The sequence below is a fragment of the Dromiciops gliroides genome, chromosome 2 (genome assembly GCF_019393635.1).
Source record: "Dromiciops gliroides isolate mDroGli1 chromosome 2, mDroGli1.pri, whole genome shotgun sequence".
In the NCBI taxonomy this organism is placed as follows: domain Eukaryota; kingdom Metazoa; phylum Chordata; class Mammalia; order Microbiotheria; family Microbiotheriidae; genus Dromiciops; species Dromiciops gliroides.
This window is the reverse complement of record NC_057862.1, coordinates 102,545,673-102,568,687: the sequence shown is the minus strand read 5'-3', so window position 1 is coordinate 102,568,687 and position 23,015 is coordinate 102,545,673. Positions and strand designations below refer to the sequence as shown.

General features: G+C 39.9%; 1 protein-coding gene across 2 annotated transcripts in view; it reads left to right on the top strand.

Moving 5' to 3' along the window:
* Positions 1–23,015, top strand: part of RBM20 (RNA binding motif protein 20) — a 241,331-nt gene that overhangs the window by 165,710 nt on the left and 52,606 nt on the right. For both annotated transcript variants that reach the window (XM_043986658.1, XM_043986657.1), the window contains exons 2-5: positions 9,191–10,256; positions 11,047–11,108; positions 15,582–15,673; positions 16,032–16,129. In XM_043986658.1, the coding sequence (XP_043842593.1) occupies positions 9,384–10,256; positions 11,047–11,108; positions 15,582–15,673; positions 16,032–16,129 (1,125 nt within the window). In that variant the 5' untranslated portion in view covers positions 9,191–9,383. The remainder of the gene's footprint in view (positions 1–9,190; positions 10,257–11,046; positions 11,109–15,581; positions 15,674–16,031; positions 16,130–23,015) is intronic.

The window sequence follows — 23,015 nt, the reverse complement described above, 5'->3', positions numbered from 1 at the left end:
AGGGCTTCGATGAATTAGTGGTTTTACCATTGTAGTATTCTTGTCATTGGTACAGCTATCTCCACTCATCCATGCTTTCCATCAACCCAGATGTGTCCCTTTTAACTTCTAAAATGTATTTAAATTTTTGTTTTAATTTAAATTGGTTTGGAGTCTGCAACTGAATTTATTGGAGATATTTCAGAAGATTGAAAGCTAAACATCCTATTCCCTATGAAGATTTAGTCAAACATCAAGCATTTTTAAAGCATCTTACTATGTTCCAGGTATTGTGCTAAACCCTAGGGATACAAAGACAAAAATGAAACAGATCCTGCCCTCAAGGAGTTTACATACCACTGTTTGCAAGAATTTATTGTTATCGTTGATTCTGTTCTGTCATGTCCAACTCTTTATGACCCCATTTGGGGCTTCTTGGCAGAGATACTATAGTGGTTTGCCATTTCCTTTTTCTAGTTCAGGAAACTGAGGCAAACAGGATCAAGTGACTTGCCCAGGGTCACACAGCTAGTAGCTTACATGTATGTGCTTTAAAATGCAGAAAGTGCTTTTCAATTTGTAATCTCCCCATTTAGAACCCAGTTCAAATGATACTGGAGACGTTTCATTTCATTTTGTTCCTGAAGTTAGGGTTCATATAGCCCCATTCTATGCTTCCTAGAGGCAGCTCAGTGCTACAGTGGATTGACTGCTGTGCCTGGAGTCTGGAAGACCTGAGTTCAAATCCCACCTCAGATGCTTGTTGTCTATGTGAACCTGGACAAGTCAGTTAAGCTCTGTCTGTCTGTTTCCATGCCTGTAAAATGGAGATAATAGCATCTACCTCACAGGATTGTTGTAAGGATCAAATAGAATAAGATTTGTAAAGAAAGAACCTGGCCCAGAGTAGACAGTTAACAAATGCTTGTTCCCCTTCCAGTAGCCGGGTCTCCTGATTCTTAGGCCAGTGTTCTTTCTGTTTCATCACCCTGCCTCTCAGTGGTGTTGGAGCTGATGATACTCACAGGGTAACAACAGCTGCTATAGGACGTTATACGTTTATTTGCTTATTTGATCCTTACAACAACCAGTTATTGTGAGCCTTATTTTGCAAACTAGCAAACAGAGGCTTAGAGATGTCATGTGACTTGCCCAGGGATACACAGCTAATAAGCCTCTGGGGTCAGATTTGGACCCAGATCCTTCTGCCCCAGAGCCCATCACTCTATGCACAATACTGAATTGATTCTTGATCAGAGCCCCTTATTTTTACAGATGAGGACACAGAGACTTGGGAGCCAAGTGACTTGTTCAAGATGACACGACTAGTAACTGGCAAATTCTGGGACTCGAACTCTTGATTTCAAGGACAGCATCCCCCCACTCTACCTCTCTGTTTCATGTCGTCTTATAATAAATACGTTTCTGGAATGGACAAGATTGTTCTTCAGCATGCAGAAACTCACATTTTAAACCTCATTCTGAGGGTCTTTTTGAATGGTTTTACACTCAGGGTAACTTTATTTGTGTTCCTGTTTGATAAGAAGCATTCCTAATTTAATAGGAAGTTCTTAATAAATGTTGGAATTGAGTTAATGAGGCTTTTGGTGTTTTTGCTGCTAGTTTAGCCAGTTCTGACTTAACGAGTGAGGTGTTTAATTTTCTGGCTTTGTTCATTAAATTATCAGTTCCCTTTTTCATACTGTGGTTTACCCTCCCAAGTAAATTCCAGATCACAAAATATTCATACCCTGACGTGCCAAGTGTAGAAATACTGATAAGATGTGGTTCCAGGAACTGAGTGAGAAGAGCCCATTAGTGAAAGTGAGCACTGGGCACAGTTGATACAAGTGCCTGGTGATGAGGCTTAGTAGAGCAGAGATCACCCATAAACCCATAAACCCAGAATGTTGTAGCTACAAATCCCAATCAGAAAACAAAAAAAATTTGTGTTTCTACAAAATGAATTGTTCCTCAGAGGTGCCATGGTGATAAGTACCATGCTATGACAATAACTTTTATTTCTGTGGTGCTTTAAGATTTGCAAAGCACTTTACATCTATTACCTTATTTGATTTTCACAGCAAACTTTCAGAAGCTATCCCCCACTTTACAGCTTAGTTGTGTTGTCACCATCAAATAGTATGCCCTAGACCATGTGGTAGGGTCCTTAATCCCACGAACATTACAAAGTACAGTTTAAATGTTCTCTATATATTGGAAGATTTTATATACTAGTAGATATAAAAAATAGCAATGATTCATTCCACTTGTAGTTGGCATTTGGAAAGCAAATCTCTATGTTTGTGTGGGATTGTGTATACTCTGGTATATTTGAATTAATGCTATTATATAGCCCCCCCAACCCAAAGTGAGTGAATCTGGCATAGTCTTGTGTGATGATGAGTTTTTCCTTTGAATACATATTGCACTAGTAGATTATAATAAACTCCTTGAAGGCAAGGATTGTGTTTTTATTTACCTATGTATTCCCCAGGCCAAGCACAGTGTCCTGACAATTAGGTGCTTAATAAATGTTGTGTGTATGTGTGTGTGTGTGTTTTATTTGAATTCAATTTGTACCTAACCCATAAAGAATAAAAAATGGTAAATTCAACATTTGGGTTTCTGGAAGAGGTTTCAATATATCTGACTGACAAAGTGAAATTGTGTGTGTGTGTGTGTGTGTGTGTGTGTGTGTTCCAATATCAGTGGTTTCATTTGTAATCACATGTATTTTATTGTTTTTGTTTGTTTTTTGCTGGGCAATTGGGGTTAAGTGACTTACCCATGGTCACACAGCTAGTAAGTGTCAAGTGTCTGAGGCTGGATTTGAACTCAGGTACTCCTGAATCCAGGGCCGGTGCTTTATCCACTGTGCCACCTAGCTGCCCCACATGTATTTTATTTTAGTCATTTAAAAACATTATTTTACCAAGAGGTCTTTATATTCCACCAGACTACTGCAGGGTTCCATGAAACTAAAAGGTTAATTGCCCTTCAAGGTGTCTTGTCTAATTGGAAATGTTATCAATCCAGTCTCTTTTGGTCCAAGTTCTGTGCTTTATGATTCAGTTCTTTTGCTCCTGAGTTTAAGGAGCTATGGCAGTGGCCCAAATCATGAGTGATATCAGGTGATAAAGGACATGGCACGCCTGTCTGACAAGTGAAATCTTTGTTCCAGGACCACAAGTAATTTCAGTTTCTGAGATTTCTCCTAAGCTTTCATATAACTGATGCAACTTCCCTCTAAGGGATCCCTTTGATCCTAAAGAGAAATTTGTTTGTTACTGTGACTTTTCCTACAGGACCGTTGTTCATTTCTCTCTTTGGGCTTTAGGATAATCCATGGGGACCTTGGAAATTGAGTTATAAGTGATTGGAAACAGCGTTTTTTCCATCCTTTTCTAAACTAACAGGAGCCTGTGCGTGCCCCATGCAAGTTTTCTGGGACATGTGGAAGTTCTATTTCCCAGCCTACCAGCCTCACTCGACTGATATTTTCTGCACCATGCAAGCGGCTCTTGTAATTCTCTCCTTTGTGGGTTCCATACAAGAATGAGGGGGGAGGGTGTAAATAAAGTTAGTTTCATCGACTCTAAGAAAGCAGTGGCTCTCTAGTAAACAGATTCCTATGGTGGTGGTGTTCCTAAACAGGTTTCCTATTCATCAGTCTCCTTCATGGCATGACACTTCTGATCCAGTAGACCAGTCATATACAGCAGACGCCTGAATGACCAGAAGCTCCTGATGGAAGAGCCCCCAGTGTGCCAAGATTCCTCTCAACAGCTCAGCTTATAGTAATAGGAATCAAGCTACTTGACCAGTGCTTAGCACATGTCTCTAAGTCAGATAGTAATTCTCAACTAATAAAAATATATAATTAGGGCTTTTAAAATGTATAACTTTAAAAAATTATTTTCCTCTGAGCTGATTTGCATTGAACTATATGAATGGAGAACTGCGTATTTGTGAGGAAAGTTCTTGTTGTCTGGCAGAATAAAATAGAATGCTGAATTTGGAAAGGGATCTTAGGGATGATCTAGTCCATCTCCTCTGTTTTACAAGCAGAGGAAACTGAGGCCTTGAGAGAGAAAATAGCCTGCCCATGGTCACACAGCTAATTATTGGAAGAGATGAGACTAGAACTCAGGTCTCCTGAATTTAAATGTAGTGTTCTTCCTGCTAGATTAGTGGTTCTCAAGCTTGTTGGTCTCAGGACCCTTTTGCATTCTTTTCTTTTTTTTTTTTTTTTTTTGCGGGGCTATGGGGGCTAAGTGACTTGCCCAGGGTCACACAGCTAGTAAGTGTCAAGTGTCTGAGGCCAGACTTGAACTCAGCTACTCCTGAATCCACGGCCGGTGCGTTATCCACTGCACCACCCCGCTGCCCCCTCCTTTTGCATTCTTAAAAATTATTGAGGATACCCTCAAAGAGCTTTTGTTTATGTGGGTTATATCTATTAATATTTACTGTATTACAAAATAAAACTGATAAAATTTCAAAACATTGGCTTATTAATTCATTTAAAAATAAGAATAACATCATTACATGCTAATGTAAATAACATTTTTATGAAAAATAACTCTCAAGGCAACTTAATGAGAAGAGTGACATTGTTTTAAATATATTCGCATATCTCTAATTTCTGGCTAAATAGAAGATAACTGGATTCTCATATCTGTTTCTGCATTCAGTCTGTTAGGATATGTTATTTTGCTTATGTATATGAAGAACATCCTGCCTCAAATAGATATGTAGTTAGAAAAAGGTGGTGTACTTTATTATACAAATAATGTCTTATTATTATTATGAAAATAATTTTGACCTCATGGACCCTCCTAAAAGGGTCTTGGGAACCCTATGAACTTTCAGAACTGCTGCACTAGCTCATACTGTTCTCCAGAAGCCCAGAATGAGGCAAGCACTTTAATAAGTGTTGCTATTGTTGTTTGGCAGACTCTTTGTGACTCCATTTGGGGTTTTCTTAGCAAAGATATTGGAGTGGTTTGACATGTACTTCCCCAGATCATTTTACAGCTGAGGAAACTGAGGCAAGCAAGGTTATGTGACTTGTTCAGGGTTGTACAGTGTCCGAGGCCAGATTTGAACTCAGGAAGATCAGTCTTTCTGACTTCAGGCCCAGCACTCTATTCACTGCATCACCTAGCTTCTTACAGTGACAGAAATCTAACTTGATTCTCATCAGCCAGACCTGAATGGAGGACATTCTGTATCAATCCTTGGGTGCATCATAGCATCTTATTTAGGTTTCAGAATGCAAGATGACTTTTAAAAGCAGTGGTTTTTAGAGAGGGCCATCAAGTCCTACCTGTTGTATACCTTTTTAACACAATGGAATTAAAGTATGGGCAACTTTTCGTTTGCCTCTCCCAAATTTCTGGATCTGATAAGTACAATTCTTTGTTCTTTAAATTTTATTTTATTTTCAGGGTATGAGTGTGCTTATTTATGTGCTTATAAAAAAAATAGACCCAACAGTTTCTAAGACAGCAAGAGTAGAGTTTTATCTAATCATGCAATATGTGTTCCCTGCATGGTGAATTAACAACCAAAAATTAAACATCAGCCCTGAGGCAGTGAGCTTTCTATGGGCTGAGATGAATCAGAATGATGTATCCATAAATTCTCCCATAGTGCATATTTAAGCACTTTATTTCCATATAATTCTCCAGGGGCCATATAATATACCTTCGAGCTGACTACCCAGTTCTCTAGGTTATATAACTTAACTTTTACCTTCTTCCTTAGATCAAATATGAACTTGATCCGTGGCAATGGAATACATGTACTATGCACAATAGGTTTGGTTGGGAGTAGAGGCAGGGCAGGGAGTGGAGGAGGGATAGATATCAGAAGGCCTAACTTCTTCCAACTCCCCAAATCCCTCCCAATCAGAAATCAAGGACAGGAGAATACCATTGCCACCCCTTGCTTGTTGAGGATGGGGGTAGGAGTACAAAGACTGTGAGAGGGTCCAGGTAATAACAATGAAAAGAATTTTCAAATGAGTCACTGCCCCGGGGAATAAAGGCAAGCAGATTTTTAGAGAGAAAAAAGGCTTGTGTGGTTGTCAGGAAAGAACTAGGTCTTTCTGCTGGTAAAGACGTTGTTCTAGTTGAGGCGCCAAAGGCCCAGGTCATAAAGTGGTCTCCCAGGGGCTTGTAAGAAGGAATCCTCTGCATTCAGGGGACTTATTTCATGCACATGGGATTCAACCAACATTGTACCCATATTCTCCCCCCCAAAAAAATCCAAAAAAGGTATTTTGCCTTCCAACTTATTTGCTCTCTGGAAGATAATTGTCTTATAGTATGAAAAACTTTGGTGATATTGATTCCAATCTAGGCTCTGCCACTAACTAGTTGTGTGACCCGGAGAAAGCCACTCTGCTTCTGTGGGCCTCAGTTTCTTCGTTACTAAAATAAGCTGATTGCACTAATTGAGATATAAGGTCTTTTCCAGGGCTAACATTCTTGCATCTCCTGGGTAGCTTGTATACCAAAAGAGACAGCTTACAGTGTCTCTGTTCTTTCTTACTTCTAGTACTGTCCCCACTCCCTATATCACCTTTGTCAAGGTAGGTGGTGAGCAGTGGGCATTGTTTATGTCAGTCTTCTCATAGACTGCTATAGTTGGGAATAGTTCTTATTTCATTGAGAATTTTATTTCATGCTAAATTAGTTCCTAACCTGGAGAGCCTGGATACCAAAGCTAGAATGGATGGTGTGAAATTCCTCTCTGTGGGCCACATTGATCGACAACATTATTTTCATAAGTTAGTAAACCATCAGAGACTTTTGATTATTGAGATTTCGTCTCTACCTGGAGTCCAAAGGGCAGGAGTTCAGTGTCACTTTCTTGTCAGCACAGCTGTTGTTGGGCACTGCCTCTGAGGGCCTTTCCCCTCTTTTCCAGTGTAGCAGAAAGGACTCCTATGGGTGTGTATTTTTTTCCACAGAAAATACCCCACATAATTTGCCTTCATATATCAGGAATGAATTTATGCTCATTCCCTGTGATGAAGTGGAAATACTGAAATTTGAAAGATGAGCTATTAAAAAATACTATTAAACTTCTCACTTGTTTTTGGCATTTCTATATCTTTCGTCTGAAATAGCCTTTCGGTTTTAATTGTTCATAGTGAGTAAACTTTTATTCAAATTGAATATCAAGTTAGTGGTAGTTAAGATTTTGTCAAGCAAATAGAGTTCTATCAATGGTAGGCAGACAATTAGGTCTTTCTTCTTGATTTGTGCTAGGTCTCAGGGTAAACCGACCACCAGCTGTATATTCTGGGCCTGATTCCAGGATTACTGGGTCCCTATGCCAAGCCTGCAAGTATTTTAAAATGGTTGACTACACTGGGTTGAAAAGATAAACCTTCTATAGATAACTTTAGAGGTATGCATTCTCTCCCACTTCTCTCCACCCCCCAACAACCCCTGGCTAAAAACAGGGCACAGAGTTTTTTTGTTTTGTTTTGTTTTGTGTTTTTGGAAAATCCATCTGAGTTCTCAGGAAAAAAATCCTTTCCTATTCCGGTTATGGAAACTCCGTTGGCACCTCATTAGCACCTTGTTAGTGAGGACAGGGTGTGTTTTGGGCGAACTGTAGGGAGGTTGGCTGCTGTATGGATAGGGTTTTGAGTTAAGCCTAATTGCTCTTCCAAAGCTTAGCTACTTAATACTGGCTAGCATTAAGGGTCTATCACCAGCCCCTTGACCATCCTTTGCTTCCTTTCATATTCTCACCTACTTAGGCAATTATCACCTTCCTAACCCTACTCCCTCTTCATCTCTGTCCCTGTCCAACCCTAACTGCTGCCCCTGAGCCATGACAACCTCCCCAGAGAGCAAAGGTATCTTCAACCTTGTCCGCCATCCAGCAGACATCTTAAAATACAGCTGACCTGCTCTGCACTTGGAGGGAAATGGTATTGTCCATTGGTTGGCTGCACCTTTAGTCGAGTGTAATCATCCCTTGATTATTCACTACGAGGAGAGAAAGGATGCTCCAGAAGTTTGACTTGGAATACGTTTTCTGTACTGGCATTTAAATATGGGTGTGCCGACTGTTCTGGGAATTAAGTTCAAAGAAAACAGTGAAGACATGACTCAGGAGGAGAGTGGAAGTTGTACACCATTAGCATCCTGTACCAACTCTTTTCTCACTGACTCGGGCCCCTATCCTCATACCTCCCTGAACATATTTCATGAGAGAGACAGAGAAAGTAGCACTTCTCTGACTGAGGTACTGAAACCCCCCTCCCCCCAACAAAGCTGCTGTCCTTCAAACCTTTACTGCAGTGAAGATGTTTTAAGTAAAACAGAAGATTCTCTCTTTATCCTAAACTCCGCCCCCTTTTCCTTTGTTTAGGTCTGCGCTTTGCTTATTGTGTGAAGTCTACCCTGTATATTGTGATACAGATTTTGAATTTTTGAATTTTGAAATCCAAGTTTTGAATTTTCAGTACAAAGCTAAGACTAAAACCAGGTCATACCAAAAAGATCAGAGAAGCCATATCTGTCACAGGTCACCCTTAAGAAAAGATGTGAGTTGTGAGTGAGGAATTTTTCACAAAATAACCCTAATAGAACTGTGAGTGCCCGTTGGGTATAAGGTACTATGCTAGATACTGAGAAGGGTAACAAGACAAAACATGACCCCTGGATCTCAAGGAACTAATACAAGACAGGATGTTCTAAATCCTTCACAGGACAAAATTCTGTGACATATCTGAGGAGGGGGGTGATCACTTCCATTTAGGTGAGATCAGGGAAAGCTTCATAAATGAGAACGCCATTCAAGGCTGGCAAGGATTTCAACAGACCCAAATGGAGGGGCCAAGTGTGTTACTTTGTAGGGACACATTGTGCTGCTATGAGCCAAGGGCTGGAATGGGAAAGGGAAGATAAAATACCAGGAATGGTGAGTTGTCTAGTTTGGCTAGAATGCATCTCCCTACTCCCTCCTTTCCTAAGGATACACGACTTTCCTTCTCTACAAGCATTTCTTCAGGGATAAAAGCGGTGAACTATGGAGGAGAGTGGGGTGGTAAGCACAGTTCTTGTCCAACAAAGAATCTGTCTGTGATTCTTGAGTTCAAGGACAGAGATTGTGTTGGGTAGAGAGTCTTTTATAACTGATTATTCCAAATAAAAACCAGTTTAAACCTGTTTCTTTTCAGTGCTGCCAAGCTTCTGGATAAGAACCCATTTTCTGTCAGTAATCCAAGTCCTCTGCTTCCATCGCCCGCAAGTCTTCAACTGGCCCAATTGCAAGCCCAGTTGACCCTTCACCGGCTGAAATTGGCTCAGTCAGCAGTCACCAGCAACACTGCAGCTGCCACAGTCCTGAACCAAGTCCTTTCCAAAGTGGCTATGTCTCAGCCCCTCTTCAACCAGCTGAGACATCCATCTGTGATCACTACCCCACATGGCCATGCTGGAACATCCCAGCACCAAACAGTAATGCCAAATACCAGGTTTTCATCTAGGGGGATCACATTTTCACCTCCCAGTCAAGGACAGGGCCTGGGACCATCCATGAATCTGCCCAGTCAGGCTACCAATGCCATGGTGATGCATCCTTTTGGTGGGGTCATTTCTCAGACCTCTAATCAACCAGCAGTTGTCCTGGGGATCAGCAAAACTGGTCCTGTTCCTGCTGTGGCAGGGTTCTATGACTATGGTAAAACCAGTAGTACTCAGGCCTATGGTTCAGATGCTGATAGTCAGTCGAGCTTCCTGCCAACTTCAGGCACCACCTCAGTTGGGGTCACCTATGAGGGTCATTGTCATACCGGGCATCCAAAGCAAGATGGCCAAGCCTCCTTTCCCAAAGACTTTTATGGGCCCAATTCCCAAGGACAGCACCTGGCTGGAGGACAGTCACTGGCATTCCCTGGAGAACAGCACATGAATGCACCCTCCACAGGCGGTCCCAAAGGAGAGGTTGACCCACTGCTCCATGGCACAGGATCAAATAGCCAGTGGGAATGGCCACCAATCAGCCAGTCCTATGAGCTGTATGACCCAGAAGAACCCACACCAGACACCAAGTTTGGGCCTTCGACCCCTACCCCCTTCAACAAGAAGCAGAGTTTCAGTAGCACCCAGAGGCGAGGGAAGGAGGAGCCTATGCTGTCGGTGAGGCCTCTCCAGGCTCATGAGCTGAATGACTTTCATGGTATTGCTCCTCTCCACATGCCACACATCTGTACCATCTGTGATAAAAAGGTCTTTGATCTAAAGGTAAGACAGAGAAAGGTGGGGCATCTGGCCCTTGTCACTTGGTCTATCACACACTTTCTCCCTATCCATCATGAAAGCTTGGTGACCTTGTCTGGCCATGTCCTTCCTCTGCTCAGTAGACTCCAGTGGCTGCCTATTGCTTTAAGAATAGAGTACAGACTCTTCTGCTTGGCATTTGTGGTCTTTCACAGCCTGGCTCTGACCTACCTTTTTATCCTTATTATCCGTTATCACTCTCCTACATGCACTCCACACTCTAGCCAAGTTGGCCCTCTGGCTGTTCCTCACATGGAAAATTTTCTCCCATTTCCCTACCTTTGCACAGGTGGTCTCCCATGCCTGGAATGCATTCCCTCCTTACTCCTGTCTCTTAGAATCCCTAGTTTCCTTCATATATGAAGTTTGAAATACCACCTTCTACATGAAGTCTTTCCTGATCCCTCAGGAGCTACTGCCATCAAATGACCTTGTATTTATTTTGTGCATATTTGGAATATACTTATAATGTATATATTGTCTTCCCAGAAAGAATTGACCTTCTATCCTTGAGGATCCTATAGAATCTTAAGGGTTCTATCCTTAGACCTCAACTTGGGCCTAGTTTTCTCATCTGTAAAAAAGGGGATAATACCAATTTCACAGTATTGTTATGAGGAGCCAGTGAAATAATGTGTGGAAAGAATTTGGTGGCCATAAAATATGATAGAAATGTGAATTCCTACACTTACTCATCTGCCTTCAATATGTGCTGGAGTGCCCAATGATCATTCATTATCTTCTTTTGACCTAGGACTGGGAGCAACATGTCAAAGGGAAAATGCACACTCAGAAATGTATGACCTTCTCTGAAAGGTGAGTTCTGCTGAAGAGTGAATGATTAGGTACTTAAAGAGTTGTTTGTTGTTGTTCATCCTTCATTCTTGAAGAACTTGAAGAGGATATATAGTTATGTCCCTTTTTTGTGAGACAATTGGGGTTAAGTAATTTGCCCAGGGTCACACAGCTAGTAAGTGTTAAGTGTCTGAAGTCAGATTTGAACTCAGGTCTTCCTGACTCCAGGGCTGGTGCTCTATCCATTGAGCCTCCTAGCTGCCCCGTTATGTCCCTTCTTTTAGCCAGTCGCTTTTTCCTTTAAAAACCAATAATTCATTACAAACTCAACTTTAACCAAAACCAAAATCAATTAAGCTTATATTTACAACTCTTTAAATTTAAAAATGACCTCCAGTAGTAATAGTTTATTAATTAATCCCTCCCTCTCTATCTTTATTCACTGTCTTTATCTATTCATATCCATTATATATTTTTCTTTTATTACATGATAATCAATGTGAAGACAATTTTTTGTTCTGCTTTCTTTACTTCACATCATTTTATATTAATCTTGCTATATTTAATCATATTCCTCACATTTGTCAATCTGAATTGCATCTTAGTATTCCACCATATTGATATAACAGGATTTATTCAGTCATTTTCACACTGTTGGCCATTTAAATTCCTTTCATTTAAAAAAAAAATCACAAATATTGGTACTATCACTATATCTGAAAAGAGCTCTTTTTAAAATGACATTTTTCTCCTTCATTTATTTATTCATTCATTTGTTCATTCATTTTATTTTAATTTATTTAATTAAAATTTTTTTTTGGTGAGGCAATTGGGGTTAAGTGACTTGCCCAGGGTCACACAGCTAGTAAGTGTTAAGTGTCTGAGGTCAGATTTGAACTCAGGTCCTCCTGAATCCAGGGCCGGTGCTCTATCCACTTCACTACCTAGCTGCCCCTGGAAACACATTTAAAAAAAATTTTTTTTTTCTCTTTGACAATTCCTCAGTCTGCAGTTTTGGGGTTTTTTTGACTGTTTTCTCTCACAACCTAGCTAATGTGGGAATGTTTTCCATGACCACTCATGTATAATTAATTTATTTAAAAATTTTTTTTTCCAATTACATGTAAAGATATTTTTTGAGTTCCAAATTTTTCTCTCACCTTCCCTTCCCTCCCTTCTCCCAAAGCTAACAAGCAATATGATATAGGTTATCTATTACAATCACGTTAAGTATATTTGCACATTAGTCATGTTGTAAGAGAAGAATCAGAACAAAAGGAAAAATGCAACAAAGAATAAACAAGAACAATAACAAAAAAGCAACAACAAAAGTGAAAATAGTATGCTTCAATCTACATTGATACTCCATAGTTCTTTTTCTGAATGTGGAGAGCATTTTCCATCATGAGTCTTTTGGCATTGTCTTGGATCATTGTATTGCTAAGAGTTGTCTATCATAATTGATCATTATACAGTGTTGTTGATACTGTGTACAGTGTTCTCTTGGTTCTGCTCATTTCGCTCAGCATCAATTCATGTAAGTCTTTTCAGGTTTTTCTGAAATCTGCCTGCTTATCATTTCTTATAGCACAATAGTATTCCATTAAATTCTTATACCACAACTTGTTTAGCCATTCCCCAGTTGATGGGCATCCTCTCAATTTCCAATTCTTTGCCACCACAAAAAGAGCAGCTATAGACATTTTTGTACACATGGGTCCTTTTCCCTTTTTTATGATCACTTTGGGATATAGATCTAGTAGTGGTATTGCTGGATCAAAGGTTATGCACAGTTTTATAGCCTTTTGGTTCCAAATTGCTCTCCAGAATTAAATGACATTTTTTAGGTGGATAAAAAATTAGAAAATTAATTAAAATTAGATTATTCAAGTAGATGGCATGATTATTTTTTGCAACTCTTATACTGTTTTGGAAGATTGCTCTCCAAAATGCCTCTACCAATACCCAGTTCCAACAGCAATGTATAAGGATAGGTTATTTCCATAGCCCTTCAAGCTCTGAGTTAGGCCATTTTTGTTTATTTTTGCCAATTTGGTGGCTTGAATTGGTACCTTAGAGTTGTTTTAATTTTACTTTTTTTTCATCAAGTATAGTTCATGCAGACTTTTTCATTCTTGATGGGTTTCTAAACTGGTAGATCAGGGCAACTGTAGATATAGTTTGCCTAGATTTAGCAACACATTTGATAAAAATGTCTCCTGTTATTCTTGTAAGAGAGATGGAGAGCTTTAGGCTAGGCAATAAAATAGTTTGGTGACTTCAATCTGAGTTGACTGGCCAGATTCAAAGAGTAATCAATGATGGTTCCATGTCAACTTTGCAGAAGCACACTCCTGAAATCAGTGTATAATACTGTACTATTTAACATTTTTATCAGTGATATGAATGCAGGGAAGGGGAAAAGAACAAACATTCATTCAGCACCTACTGTGTGCTAAGCACTTTATAAACATCTTGATCCTCACAAGAACCCCATCAACTAAGCACTATTATTACCCCCATTTTATAGTTAAGGAAACTGAGGCAGGCAGAAGATGAATGACAGACATAGATTATCATCTTGCCTTTCTTTTACTTGACTTTTAGCTCCTTAAAAGTGGGGCACTGTTTCCAGGCTGCAGTATCCCAAGCTTCAAAAGGTCCCAGGAGGTAGAATTTAAGGAGGAGCTTCACTCGCCTGGCCTGTTCCCTGGTCCATAGATGACCCCAGACCAACTTGCTAATCAACCAGCTTTGTGTGTGGTTGTTGTCAGCTCCGATGAGCTTGTGCCCCTCTCCCACCTGGGCCACTGCTACTCGAGCCTACCTTCTAGTTCCCAGGAGGGGTGAAAAACCCAAGTTCTGCCTCAGCACCAGCATAGACCCCCGTAATCTTCCCCCTGCCAAGGGCTCAGCCCTCTCGCCAGGCTGTGAGTTTAGTTCCAGACGACACTGGCAATGCAGCTGATTCAGAGGCTCTGGGGGTCTCTTTCTCTGGAGAGACATTCCTGGGACTGGATCTGTGTCAGGGTGACTGTGGGGTTGGGCTTCACTCCTGTCTCAGCACAGCAGCTCCCTTCTTCCGACCTTCCAAGTTGTCTTTGGTTGGAAGATGATTTCAGCACATTCTTCTGTGGGTTTTGCTGCTCCAGGAATTGTCCTGTGTCATTATTTGGAGGTTTTTTGGAGCGATCTGTCATGAGCTCAAGAGCTCGCTCCAGGCATACATAATATAACAACATTTTTCAGATGACAAAACTAGGAGATATATTATACTGGATGATAAAGTCAGAATCTGAAAAGCTCTTGACAGTCCAAAGCATTGGGCTAAATCTAATAAAATGAAATTCAGTAAAGGGGTAAATGTCTTACTACCTGTCTTTAAAAATTCAGCTTCACATGTACCGGAGGGTGGCATCATGGTTAGAAAGCAGTTTGTCTGGAAAAGATCTAGGTTTTAGTGGGCTTCAAGCTTTGAGTCACCAAAGAGTTGTTGCAGCCCCTAAAACTAATGTAATTTTGGATCATATCTTCTAAGAATAAAGAGTGATCTCCCTTTGTACTCTGCCCTAGTCAGACCACATATGGAGTATTGTATTCAGTTCTGAGTACTGGAGTGTAAGACAGTCAGTGAAAAGCCACAGTGTCCCAAGGAGGACACCCGGTTGGTGAATTGAGTCCATGACTTATGTTAAAAATAATAGGTAAAGTTGTATAGCATTTTAAGGTTTGCAAAGTGCTTTACATATGATGATTCGTCAAAGGAACTTGGGACAAGGGGTGGTATTTAGTCTGAGGAAGAAAACATTCGGGGAACAATTGCTGTGTTCAAGCATTTGATGAAGGAGTGTCACAGAATAAAGACAGCTATGTGGCTCATGGGACAGAGTGCTGGCCTTGAAGTCATCTTCCTGAGTTCAGATCTGCCTGCAGACACATTCTAGCTGTCTGACCCTGGGCAAGTCACTTAACCCTGCTTGTCTCAGTTTCCTTATCTGAGCTGAAGAAGGAAATGGCAAACCACTTCATTATCTTTGTCAAGAAAACCCCAAACAGGGACAAGAAGAGTCATACACGATTGAAAAACAGTTGGACACCAATAACAGAGAATAGGGATTAGACTTTGGAGCAATTATTAGGAGCAAAGTCTAGAGGCTAGAAAGAGGCAAACCTAGCCTTGATGTCAAGAAAAACTTCTAAAAAACATTAAAGCTGTCCAAAAGTGAAATGGGATGACTCAGGAAGTAGTGGGTTCCCCTTATTTGAAGTCTTCAAGCACATGCTAGATTATTTGACAATTGTAAGAAGGTGGGCACTCCTATGGGTTGGACTAGATGGTAACTGAAGACCCTTCCAACTCTCAGATTCTACACTTGTGTGATTGCTAATCATTTATCTCCCCTCCAAGGCTGAGGTAAATACATCATTCTTTTCCTTCTAACTTTTTGTTTTTTAATGTTTTATTCTTTCCTTTATTTTATTTTATTTTTTTAGCGCGGGTATCCGATGTGTTGTTGGCTCAGCAGAAGGAGCATTGTGCACCTCACCAAACAGCACAGCTGTTTTTAATCCTCCTGGAACTGAAGGTAAGGTGTGTCCAGAAGATTATTAACATGAATATGAAATCAAGTTTCTGATGACACCTTGTTTGAGATTTTTCAACCCCATAGCTTCCTCTGTGTCCCATCTTACAAAGTTAAAAATCTTCAGAGAATCAAACATATTCTGCTTTTCATATATTGGTATTTTCAGTATTTTTTAAAAAATAGACTTTTATGTCAATAATCAGTGTGTCCAAGAGAAATTGAAAAATAATCATTATGACCATTAGAAAGTCTTTTAAAAAGAAATCCTTTCCCCCCTGTTAGTCCTAGGCAGTTGACATTTGAAAGCAATGTGACTGTCTCTTTTTTTCCCCCCACTGGCCTTATGTAATTCCTTTAGATTTTGCCTCAAATATTGGATCGTCATTTGCTGTGGTTCCAACAAGGTCCTTTGCTCAGTCAAATCCCACTTTCTCTCCCACTGCTTCCGGGACAAATGTGAGTATGAAAGCAATTTCACCTTTGTCATCAGCAGCAGCAGCATTTGTAACACCTGTTCATATGTGGTATTGGACAAGAAAAAAAAAGAACATAATCTTTCTAATACATGTCTTTCTGCTCCCAGAGTTGGATGAAGTGAATGTGCTCCCGATGTGGCTTAATGTAGTTTGGAAGAATGTGTCCCCAGGGAGGAGTATATATATAACTTAATTCAGTATAGCTAGTTTCAGAGAGAGAAAACTTGACACACATACTTACAAAAGCAAATTCCATTTTTCATTCACATGCTTTGTTGGGACTTACACTGGCCTAGAAAAACACTAAGGTTCTGTGGCTCATGAAATGATTTTTGGCTTTTATACTGAAGTATGCCCCAGAAGAGAGTGATCCTAGACACCATAATCAGAAAGGAAAATGTATCTGACAATAAAAGCTAGGTATTGATGGGTTCTGCGGTACCATTCAGAGAATTAGTTGTCGATAAAAACTTTTTTATCTTTTTAGCTCTTTTTCTACTTCTCACAGTCTGCCTTTCATTCCAAAAGTATTCCTACTCCCTGCTGCCTTCCACCAGCTCCTATACCTTCTTCTATCATCCCTGTAGTTTCTACAGAGTCCTCATTCTCTAGCCTTCATTCTCTGTTTTAATCTTTCCTGCCTTGAGCCTTCCCCTCATTCTTCCAAAGCATCCTCCTTCTCTCACTCTCCTGAAATACAAGGCAGGATCTGGGCAGCAAAAAGCTAAAACAAAATGTGTTTGGCTAAACTGTGGGTCTTGTGTGTGAATATATGTTTGTGGATTTATCACTCTGTGTGTGTGTGTGTGTGTGTGTGTGTGTAGCCATAGCTTCTCTTAAATCTTCAAGACTATAAGGTCCCATGAGAGGCAGCATGGTATCATAGAGAACTAGCTTTAGACTCCAGAGCACCTGGGTTCACCTCCTACCTCGGACATGTTCTGGCTGCATGATCTGCAGCCAGGTGCCTTAACTTTGCAGTACCCCAGATAATGCTTTAAGATGATCAAGCCGTTGTTGATCTTTGTTGGTAGAGGGGTCATTAGGGATTCTCCATGTTAACTTACTAATGCACTTCCAAAATTAGGGAAAGCAAAAATTAAATAAAAGATTATAAGCTTCTCAAGGAGAGGGACCCTTGTCTTTTTAGCACACACTGCAGGAATATGTTTGACTGTCAAATACTAGTCATACCCTCATTTAGACATGATATGTTGTTAGAGGCCACATCTTAGAGTACAGCTCTGTGAGCCCAAATCCTGATTTGTACTATTACTTGTCTTAGACATTGATAGAAAACATTGAATACGTAGGCAAAGTGACAAGAAAATTAAGCCTGTGGCTTCATTAGGCAGTGTTAAATCAGTGGATTGATGAAATGTAAAGAGTTGAACAGAGATTGCCCAGAACCAGGAAAACAATATACACAGTGATTACAACAATATCAATGAAAGAATAAAACACAAAACTGAATGCTGTCTAATTATAAGGAACAAGCCTGACCTCAGAGAAGAGATGAGAGCATGCACTTCCCTTCCTCTGCAAAGATGGGAGAGAATGCATGTGGAATATGGTATTATTCACTGTCAGACTTGGTTGATGTGTTGCTTAGATTTGCTGAAATGCTTTTTTCTCTCTCTTTTTTCTTCTTTGTCCCAATGTATGGCTTGATAGATAGGGGAGGGAAAACGGATGCATTTGGAAATGAAGGTATAGAAGAACAAAAGATATCTGTGGCAATTTTTTAAAAGAAAAGGGAATACCTGTACCCAGCTTGCAAAGGAAGCATCTGTTTCCTTCTGATTTTTAATTCAATTCAACAAATGTTCATTAAGTACTGCACACAAGATATTGCTTAATGGGAAAAATGCTGTGTGAGGGGGCCTGGTGCATAGCAAGTGTTCAATGAATATTTGAATGAATCAGTGAATGCTCAAATTGCAATGCTATTTATGTGTTAAGCAATTTGGCAACTCCCTACTCTTAATACTCACATTCAGTTGGTGGCCCACAAAGGACTGCATAACTCTTGGTCTAAAGAGTAAAGAGAAGATAAATTGGATTTTTGATAAGTTATTTCCGTCTTCAGGGACCTGATATGCCTGATTTCCTCAGTTAGCTTTTATGAATACTTAGAAGGTACCTGCTTCTGCAAGCTGGGATTCTGATGTCACTGACCACCTGCAGATCCTATTGTAACCACTGGCCACAAAGAAGAGTCTATGCCAACTACCAAAGACAAGGAGATCTGCAATAAAAGTCTCCGGCCAGTTGTGTATAGGTAGAGAAGATGAAGTCAGGGAAGACAAAAGAATTGCAGAGTGATAGCTATGTAAGGGGTATACCCAAAATTAAGTCATTCTATTAGGATAATAAAGACACTCCGTGTTTATTTAGAAATCTTAGAGTTTTTGAAGTCCTTTCACATACAATGAAAAGAGACAGCTTTGTTCCCTCTTCCCAGCATTGTGGCTGGTTACTGAACCTATTGAATGGCGTTCTAGGTGTCCACTGACCAAGTTCAACATAGCCAACGGTGGAGCTGGCCCTTTATTTGAAATCAAAAGCACAAGTTTCAGATCCCCATCCTGTCACTTGCTAGTGGTATAACCTTGGGTAAATTCCTTTACCTCATGGTACCTTAGTTTCTCCATTTGTATCATGTGGGAATTGGGCTATATGCTTCTCATTTCCCTTCTAGTTCTAACATTCTCTGATCCTATTACCCAGAGAACTGTACAACTGTCAGTTTGTCTCTGTTTGGTCCTGAATCAGCCCTGACTAAATTATCAGATTACTTGCCTTTGATGTTCTTGGTTTGCTGCTCTTGATGCAATGAACCAAATACAGGTGTGTCCCTTCTTTTCTTCTCTCCAATCTTAATAGTATTTTTCCAGTTATATGTAAAGATAGTTTTCAACGTTCATTTTTATAAGATTTTGAGCTCCAAATTTTTCTCTGTCCTCCTTACTTCTTTCCCTTCCCTCCCTCCTCTCCAAGACAGTAAGCAATCTGATATAGGTTCATATATATATATATATTTAAAATCACATTAAATGTATTTCCACATTAGTCATGTTGTGAAAGAAGAAGCAGAACAAAAGGGGAAAGCCTCAAAAAAGAAAACAACAACAACAAAATAATAAAAATAGTATGGTTCAATGCATTCAGATTCCACAGTTCTTTTTCTGGATGTGGAGAGCATTTTCCATCATGAATCCTTTGGAATTTTCTTGAATCATTGTATTGCTGAGAGAAGCTAAATCTATTAAAGCTGATCATCACACAATGTTGCTGTTACTGTGTATAATGTTCTCCTGGTTCTTTCGGCTCACTTCACTCAGCATCAGTCCACTTAAGTCTCTCCAGGTTTTTCTGAAATCTGCCTGCTCATCATTTCTTATAACACAATAGTATTCCATTACATTCATATACCACAACTTGTTCAGCCATTCCCCGATTGATGGGCATCCCCCCAATTTCCAATTCTTTGCCACCACAAAGAGAGCTGTGGATCCTTTCCCCTTTTTAATGATCTCTTTGGGATATGGAGGTGTGTCTCATCTTTAAAAACACCTAATATACAATAATTTGGTTTGTAGGACCATAGGATGCTGGAGCTAGAAAGGGACCTTAGTCACCATGTAGCCAGACCTCTTCATTGTACAGCTAGATGCAGATAAATGGATAGGAAGTGGGAGGAAAGATCCACATTCCAAAAGGATTCTTTCACCAAAGGACTCATCAGAGGGTTCCTTTAAATTATAAGCAACTTTGCTCAACCTATACAAGTCTACTTGCATGCAGCTTTTATGAAATACAACCAAATACAGCAAAATAGAACTAATATTCCAATAGTGAACAATCATTATTGTTTACAGAGCAAAAAAAATTACTAGCACTAAATCTCACTGCTTTTGAGTAGGACCATGGAAGTCTGATGGGTCAGTGAATATCTCCCTTTGGAGAAACCTGTCTCCACCATCCTTCTTGCAAAGACAACTGCCTTGATAGGTATAATGGGGCAAAATCTCTTGACTTTGCCTGGATAGTGGCTTTGCGTTTTCATATTTGTCTTGGTCAGTATGGAAAGATTATGTGAAATTGATTGTATTCATAGATCCCGATGCAGTCTGCATCTTGTCTTTCACCAGCTAGGGTGGGGGCTTGGAAATGATTATACCTTTGTGAAACAGTATTCACTTTCACTAAAGCTGCTACTGATGGATAGAACAGCAGGGAGTTTATACTTGGCTCAGGAGTCATCATAAACAGAGTAATCAGGTTTCTGGAAGGGGCTGCCTGGGCCCTCTTTGGCTGTAAATAGCTTCCTAGCATCTGTAAGAGGTAGATGCAGAGTGACGGGCTCCCCGTCCCTATAAAATGGCCTTTGGGTTTTCACAGCCTGCATAGTGTTTATTTAGTGCATGGTGTCAGATCTTGAGGCACTTCTGACCCAGGGACATTTGAGGTCTTACTGCAGTTAGGCAGCTGTTCGTATTGGTTTTGTCTTCCCAGAAACTTAAGCATCAGAGGACTCACATAAATGAAAATACATAAAGCATAGAGAAAAATCGTGGTTTGCAAAGATGCCATAGGTTATCCAAAGGATAAAATGTACATACTTCAGATGAGTCATGAATCAGTTGAGGTTTCCAGTGTGAGCATTTGCACCTCAGAAATAAGCAAATGCTGCAAATCAGAGCTTGATTTGTTGTTTTGTTGATCCTTGAAACTTAAGAAAGAAATAGAGAAAATGTTAATAAACTAGATTAAACTTAAAAGTTTGTCATACATATGGTGGTTATTTTTTTTTCAGAGAGTCAGTTGTTAAATATTTACGACCACATCCCTACTTTGGAGTATTGTACATGTGCTAAATGCCAATCCATCTACTCCATTCCATCCTTGATATCTGCTTTACTACATTCTGTCTGAACTTATGGCTTCAAATGTAGACTTTGGTTTGTCAACATTGTAAGAATAAATCCCTGCCTCCTACTTTTCATGGCCAAAATGCATCTATGCCTGTGAACAATCTAGCCTTTGTCTCCTCACAACAGGATATCACTTTGTATTTTCACAAAGTATCATATAGCAGAGTGAAAGTTGAACTTGGAACCAAGTAACCTTGGTTGAATCCACAGCTCTCTCACTGACTATGTTTCAAGTCATTTCCCTTATTTGAGCTTTGGTTTCTCTTCATCTATAAAATGGTGGAGTTGGACTGGTAATTGATCTCTAGGATCTCTTCTGGCTCTAACTTTTAATGATTCTAAATAGTTAATGGGCATATTGGAGAAAGTTAATAGAACTAGCCAATTTTGGCCCCCCAAAATGGATCACATCACAGACCACTAATGCTAATGCGCATTAGAAATCTTTCAGAAGGTCCGAAACTCTAGAATTCACTTCCACTAGCATGTTGTATGATAACCTCAAAACAAGGATGAGATAGAAAACCTTAATTGATGTTTGTGTTCAGCACTATATGAGGTAGTTGTACAATTTAAAGAGGCTTCCAGAATCACAGAAACTCTAGTGTTTGGAAAGAACTTAAATGGGAAGAAACTATATTTCTCTCAGTGCAATAGCCCAAGCTTTTTGGCTATCATGTTACCCTGCTGACTCTTGTCAAACCTTCTGTCTACTAGGACCCCCAGATCTTTCCCAGAGGAGGTTCTGTCTAGCCATATACTTCATCCATCCTTAAGTTTTAGTTAATTTTTAAACCCAAGTATAGAACTTTATACTTTATAGAACGTATTAAGTTTTATCTCGTTAGATGGGCATCCTCTAGCTTGTCAGGATCTTTTTGGATCCTGATTCTGTCCTCCACTGTGATAGCTATCCCTTCCAATTTAATGCAATCAATAAATTTGAAAAGAATACCATCTCTGCCTTCATCCAATCCATTTAATAAAATGTTGAAAAGCACTGTATCAATTCTTAGAGACTTTGTTCAATTTGGAATCAATTTATTTCAATTTTGGGGGTAATACATTAGAAAGGTGAGGTGATTCCCACACAAAAATTAGCACAGGTTCATGGCTTCCAAGTTGTAATGAAATTAGGCCACTACTGAAGGAAGTCAGGTTTCGGGGAGTGAAACAATTTGTTAAAATTGGAATTGACACTTCAGAGAGAAAGGGCAGCCCTTCCCTAGATTCCTGAAACTCATTGTCTTAGACACATTTTTACAGTAACTTATGGTAGGTGAGTTCTTTTAATTGAACTCTTTGAACCTGTCTCCAAAGTCTAATCCCTTCCTGCAAGTCAGGCCAGGCAATGGAAGATTTTGAAATCTACATGCCCTGGTCTGTTCACTGTCCTTGCTTTCCACCCATCTATAAAAAGTTTGTAGGCTAGTTGAATGATCTGGGAACCAGGCACATGAAACTTCAGAAACCAGTTTGGAAGCCGTATGCAGCATCCAATTTTAAATGAGTAGTGGCAGTATGTACACAAAGGTAAAAATTAGAGCTTCCAGTTTCTACCAGGAGGAGGGACCCTCTAGCCTGACTACCTGGTGCAGTTCCTGTTGGTATAGGAGTTACATTCCCGAAATCTTAAGCAGGAGAGTTTGGAAGGTAGCTTAACATCCCACTCTCAAATGTATTGAACACCTGGGACTTCTGTGGAGTCCATATGTATGTGAGGACCAGCACCCTGCCTCCTTTAAATCATGATGCAAATACCCCACAAAGACAATTCCAATGGATGAGCCATTGCTAGAATTGTTAAATCAATCACCTGATTCTGCTCATCTATCCCAAGGTGTATCTCTTTAGAGTCGGTGCTCAATAAATGTTGAATATAGTCCTGGCATGTGTCTGCACACACGTGTGTTTTCAATTGATCTTAGT